General features: G+C 58.8%; 1 protein-coding gene across 4 annotated transcripts in view; it reads right to left on the bottom strand.

Annotated features, from left to right (window-relative positions):
• The window catches only part of WASHC1 (WASH complex subunit 1), a 19,086-nt gene continuing 13,387 nt past the window's right edge, over window positions 1-5,699 (bottom strand). For 2 of the 4 annotated variants that reach the window (XM_025401030.1, XM_025401029.1), the window contains exons 3-11: window positions 3,909-4,020; window positions 3,557-3,703; window positions 3,243-3,379; window positions 2,861-2,996; window positions 2,482-2,683; window positions 2,229-2,393; window positions 1,435-1,593; window positions 617-685; window positions 1-476 (exon numbers count right to left, since the gene is read on the bottom strand). In XM_025401030.1, the coding sequence (XP_025256815.1) occupies window positions 343-476; window positions 617-685; window positions 1,435-1,593; window positions 2,229-2,393; window positions 2,482-2,683; window positions 2,861-2,996; window positions 3,243-3,379; window positions 3,557-3,703; window positions 3,909-4,020 (1,261 nt within the window). In that variant the 3' untranslated portion in view covers window positions 1-342. The remainder of the gene's footprint in view (window positions 477-616; window positions 686-1,434; window positions 1,594-2,228; window positions 2,394-2,481; window positions 2,684-2,860; window positions 2,997-3,242; window positions 3,380-3,556; window positions 3,704-3,908; window positions 4,021-5,699) is intronic. The other 2 variants (XM_025401031.1, XM_025401032.1) reach the window with 2 other exon arrangements.

The raw sequence follows: 5,699 nt of genomic DNA, 5'->3' as shown, positions 1-5,699 counted from the left end.
TCCTGCACAACTAGAGGTCCTTTATTAAAAGCACGCTGTTGGTTTCTGCTCAGTTCCTTATTGATTTGTGTGCTGCTTTCTCTGGAAGCCTCCTTAGAGAAGAACACACTGGTACAGGCTGGGTGGAGCCGCCCCCTGTGGAGCACAGGCAGATAGAAGCCCCCGCCCCAGCCGTGTGGCCTCAGGCCAGCCTTCCGCTCCTTGCAGGTGGTCTCCGCACAGTGCTGGTTCTATCACCACCCGCTCCCAGGGAAGCCGGTCTCAGCGGGTTGTCCTGGCTGTATCCATGTCAGAGCAACAGCCCAAGTCAAGGTCTCGGGGAGGAAGGTGTCATGGAGCCCCCTAGGATTCCCAGTCGTCCTCGTCCTCCTCTGCCTGTGGCTGCTGCGGTGGTGGCAGAGGAGGGATGGAGTCTGACACGCGGGCAAAGGCTCCTCCGGGCCCCTCACCAGCCCCGGGTCCTTTCCCAGAGATGCCTGGAGGGAAAAGGCTGAGTGAGGGTGGTTGGTGGGAAACCCTGGTTCTCCCATCCCCCAGAGACTTAAATACAGGAAGAAAAAGGCAGGAGAGAATTACAATGGGCCGGCCCAGGGTGGGCAGCGGCCCTGCCTCCTACCCTTGCGCCTCATGACCAGCTTGTTGAAGAGATCCGACATCAGGTCCCCACCTTGGCTCGTGGCTCTCACTGCAACGGGAAAGCCATAGGCTAGGGTGAAGAGTTCAGTCACAGGCGACCCGTGGCTCCCTGTCCCCACCCGTGACACTCCCCAGCCCTCCAAGGCCACCGTGCTTCCCAGTTAGCTTGGAGCCTCAGTCTATCACTGACCCAGCACCAAGCACTGATGAGAAAGTGGTTATGTCTGAGAAGCACTCTCCCAGCCACCTCAGGGACAGGACCAGGGTGTGCAGCACTGACGGATGGGGAAACTGGCCCAGAGAGGTGAGGCAGCTTGCCTGGGGTCACAGAGCAAGGCAAAAGCAGCGCTGGGTACAAGCTCAAAACCACAGTGCCCAGGGCACTGCTGCCGTACACACAGGCATCGCATCACACCAGTGTCTGGGTTCGCAGCAGGCATCATCAGTAGCCTCAAGAGGCCTCAGGTCCAGTCTCTAAAAATATCTCAGGAGGCTGCGGGGGCTGACCATTGCCTTGGACCACTCAGCAGTCGAAGAAGATTCTCCTTGTCACAGTTGGAGCTGGGTGCGCTTAGAGAGGAGAGCTCCACTATGGCTCCGAAACCAGGAAGGAGCCATGGCCCCGGCGGGAGGGCTGAGGACCTCTGTTGGCGGGCCAGGGCGTCCAGCCTGTGCCCTAGGGGAAGCAGGGGCCTGCTGGCAGGGGGTGGGCAGGAAACAGCCAGTGGACTCAGGGCTGGAGGAGAGGAGGCCATCTTGCCCAAGGCCCTCCGACCACAGGCTCCAAGGCCCGCTCACCTTGCTCCTGCTCCTTCTGCTTCTTCTTCTCCAGCTTTCGCTCCTTCACGCTGCGCAGTTTGGCCTTGCCGATGCCCCCGGCTTGGCGGATGGACTCCAGCAGAGTGGCCCGGCCACCAGAGGGGTCGACCACTTCCTTGGGAGCTCCCTGGACTGGAGCTGGGAGGTGGGGAACGGGGCAAGGAGAAAAGGCTGCTCAGGCAGGCCTGGGGAAGCTTATTGTGCCAAGAGCCTACGGGGAGGGAAGGCACCTCGCCTCAAACGAGGAGCCCCGTGTTGGGGAGGCTGGACCTTTGGAGACTGTGTAGGGCCTGGGCACTGACTTCTGCAACCACCTGAGCACAGGCATCCTGTGTGAGACACTCCCTGCTCCCTCTCCAGCCCCACCCTGCAGAGCTGGACAGTCTCAGCGGCACACATGAGCCAGCAGAGGGGTTCTGTGCCACTTCTGGATGCTAGGGATAGACTGGGAGATAGAACAGTAAAGCTGAAATGTTGTAATTTCAGTGACACTGAAAAATGTGTTGCTGTAGTTTGTTATTAGACCCCTTCTTTCCATTGGTTTAATTAGGAATGGGGAACCCAGAGCCTCACTTGTTCAGGCTCCCTGCGCACTAGAGGTGAGAATTCCAGAGCTCTACAGCTTGAAAACTACTATTTTATGGACCAAGTAGAACAAGGTATTTGAAATGGGAACTATTCAAAAACTCGAGGAGTTCTGACCGCTGAACCAACCCGCAGAAAATCCACCTGAGTGCACAGAGCAGAGCAGACCAGAAATGAGCTGCTCCCACCTGAAGGAGACGCGCTGCTGCTGCTGTCCTGCCTGGCGCCTTGGCCTACAGGGGCCGCGGTTGAGGGTGGGAGTGGGGGTGCGCTGGCCAGCACCTCAGGAGCTGGGGGAGGTGGTGGGGGCGGTGGAGGTGGTGGGGGTGCTGTTAGCACCCCATCTTGTAGGTCTGAAACACAAAGTGTGGGGTGTCCAGGGAAGAAGGCATGTGAGCAGGGAGGTCCCCAGCCCAGCCCTCATCCCAGAGCCCAGCTCACCTGTCTTGAGAGGCTCAGCTACCTCAGTGTGGAACGTGGGCAGTTCTGGAATGGTGCCAGGGGCAGAGGGGGCAATGCCAGGGCCCAGGTCGGCACTGTACATGAGGTCGTTGGCAATGCCGGGCAGGTCAGGCAGGTAGGATGGCACATCAATCTCAGGCACCTGGCCCAGGTCTGGCACATAGAAGTAGTTCTCTGGGACCTGCAAGATTAGGTAGGGACATTTGAGTGGTGACAGGGACCTGCAGGGGCAGCCAACAAGACCTTGTGTGCACCCCCCATGGGTGGAATAAGGGGCTCAACAGCCTTGCCTGGAGAGGAGCCCTGGCAGGGCCCCTGGCCACTGCACCTGTCCCCACCCCTGCCCCGCCCCTCCCACCTGCTGTTCCAGCTGCTCTCTCTTGCTGATGGACAAGGGGGCATCAAACAGCTTCTCCTCTGTCTCCGCCCCCAGCATCACATGGGTCTTTGTTACAGCACCAGCCAGGGGGTCCAGGAAGACATACTTCTTGTACCTACAGGGGTGACATGGGGGTCAGGCAAGCTGACACCTGCTGTCCTGAGCCCATGTTCCTGACCTACCTCTCCACATCATCAGGAGCACAGTGTGCACTGTGGGGTCCCAGGCGTCCCAAGCCAAGCCACCCCAGTCACCCCTGGCTCCTGGCCTATGTGCTGTACCTGTGTCTGATGCCCTGGGTCCCCACTAAGCCAGGCTGGGCCTCCCGCCCACACCCCTCGGCCCTGCCTTCTGGCCATACAGGTTCTCGGTGGTGTTGAAGAGCAGCAAGGAGCTGACAGAGCTGATGTTGCTGGGAAGACCCCCAAGTCCCTCTTCGGCGTCGTCCTCAGGCTCCAGCTTGGCGCTCACACACACAGGAAAGTACTTCAGCTTCTCCTGGGAGGGCCAGGATGGCCAAGGGATGGTGAATATTTACTGCTGGGCCTAATCAGCTGCCACCCCATCCCAGTCAGCCTCCTCCGGGGGACAGAACCCTACGGTGGCCCCGGCTCCTCCCCAGTATCCAGTCCTCCTGGTGTGACCCGGGCTATGTTATGTGCGTGGCCAGCAGACCTGCAGGGCCCGCTCGTCCAGGGGGCGGTGCTTGCTCTGGATCCTGTGGCGGGGGCGTCTCTGCAGGCCAGGGTCCTGGGCGCCTGTGAAGATGGAGCCATATTCCTGCAGGCGCTCTGGAGCAGGGTACTTGGCACTGGAGAACACCTGTGGACACAGGGACAAGTCTGAGGGGCCCCAAGAGGCTCAGGGGGCTAGGATTGCTTGGCAGGAGAGGGTGGGGTTGGGAGCCTGGGCAGGAGGAAAGTCCAAGGTACAGGTGGACAGCAAGGCAGGGACTGGGCAGCCTCAGAGGTACGGGGAAATGGAGGGACTGCCCAGTAGCCTTAGGACACAGGGGCATGGGGGCTACCTTGATGGCCTTCTTGCTGCCCTTGATCTTCTCAATCTTGGCCTGGGCCAAGGAGACCTTCTCTCCAATGGCCTGCACCTGGCTCCGGCTCTGCTCTACCCGCTGGGAGATCCTGCCACGGAGAAGATCACAGAGGCTGGGGCTGCTCCCCACCCCCTGCACACCTCCTGCTCCTAACAGCAGGCCTGCCAGGCCAGGCCTTCAGGCAAGGGCTCCTAAGTCAGGGTCACCTGCTTGCCAGGGCCCATCTTGGTACCATCCATGTGGCCTCTGCAAGGATAATCTGACCTGCAGGGTCGAGGAGATGACGGTACTGAGTTCCCCACACTCTCAGCAGGGACAGACCCTATGCTGGCACCTGTACATGCTATCTGAAGGACAGCCTCCAGGGCACACAGACGATGGTATTTACACATGCACACATGGCTACTGATGGGGCAAGCATTTCACAACCCCTCATGATCACGTGAAGCAGACAAAGTGGCCTCTGCAAAGGGGGAATCGAGACCGGAGGCTGGACTGGCAAGGCTGGACCTAAATTCAGACAGGGAACTGCCCCTGCACAGTGAACGGCTCACTGAGCAAACCCTGAGTCCTGACCACGGCCCATGGGCTCTGTGTGGTGTAGCTCCTCAGCCTCTCCCATCCTCCCTGGTGCGGGTGGGCCCAGTGATACCAGCTGCCCTGCTGTCCCCCAGATGTACCAAGTGCATTCCTGTGTGCTTGCATCTCATGGAGCGCCATTTCCCCAGACATCCCTGTGGCTGGCTCCCGGTGCCCGAGGCCCGGATGCCTGATGCTTTGAGGCACACAACCCCACTCATGCTTTTCCATGTTCTTCGGCCACAGCAAGGCCGCTCTCACTGCAAAGTTAACTCTGATGTGTATGTAACACAACATCCTCCTCCCGGTCGCCCCAAAAACCCAGCCCTTGCCCACAAGGGCCACACTCCACATTCAGAGCAGCCTCAGCATCCACCTGGCACACACGAGCCTGTGTGATGCACAAGGATGAGAAGGCAGAGGCACAACTGGGGTTCATGAGGAAAGGTAGGAGGAGGATGTGGGGTGGTAGAGGGGTTGCAGACTCTGGGCTAGGGAATGCTGGGATTTCTCTAAAGGTTGGAATGAATGGCCTAGAATTGGACTCTAAAAGCCAAAGCCACCTCCACCAACTTTAGAAGGCCTTGGCCCCCAGAGAGCCAATTTCAAAATCCAGGAGTCCCCGTGCCCTAATGAGTCTGCCCTGATTACTCCTGGCTCCTCGTGTGCAGGGCACTCAGGCATGGCAGGGCTGGGAGTACCAGCAGGCACCCAAGCAGCTTAAGTGTTCCATGACAGACTGGTATGAAGGTGGCCACAACTCAGAAAGAAAAAAGAAGAGCACCATCTCCTTCCAGTGAGAAAGTGGGGCCCCACCCAGCGTGTGCTCCGTCTTTTCTGGCTGGGGAGAGGCCTTCACCTGCTGTTAAGGGTCCTCCAGCACAAGCTGTTTTAATTTACCCTAGTTTCCAAGGCAGCCTCGTTCTGCCCCTGGGTGTTGACACGACCTTCAGAAGTTGCATAAGCTCTGCATTCGAGATCCACAGGGGCAGTGGGAGGGAACTGAGACTGGGGAGGGACAAAGGCTGCTCTGTCCTGGTACTCCCACAGAGGAGAGAAGGGCTGATCACTCAAAGTTGCAAACACCAAGCCCAACAATGAGCCCTGAAAAAATTTCTGGAATGGATTTTTTTTTTTTTTTTTTTTTTTTTTTTTTGAGGGGGGTCCCCTTTTTTCCCCCGGGGGGGG

The sequence above is a fragment of the Theropithecus gelada genome, chromosome 11 (genome assembly GCF_003255815.1).
Source record: "Theropithecus gelada isolate Dixy chromosome 11, Tgel_1.0, whole genome shotgun sequence".
Taxonomy (NCBI): Eukaryota; Metazoa; Chordata; class Mammalia; order Primates; family Cercopithecidae; genus Theropithecus; species Theropithecus gelada.
This window is presented reverse-complemented; position numbering and strand designations above follow the sequence as displayed.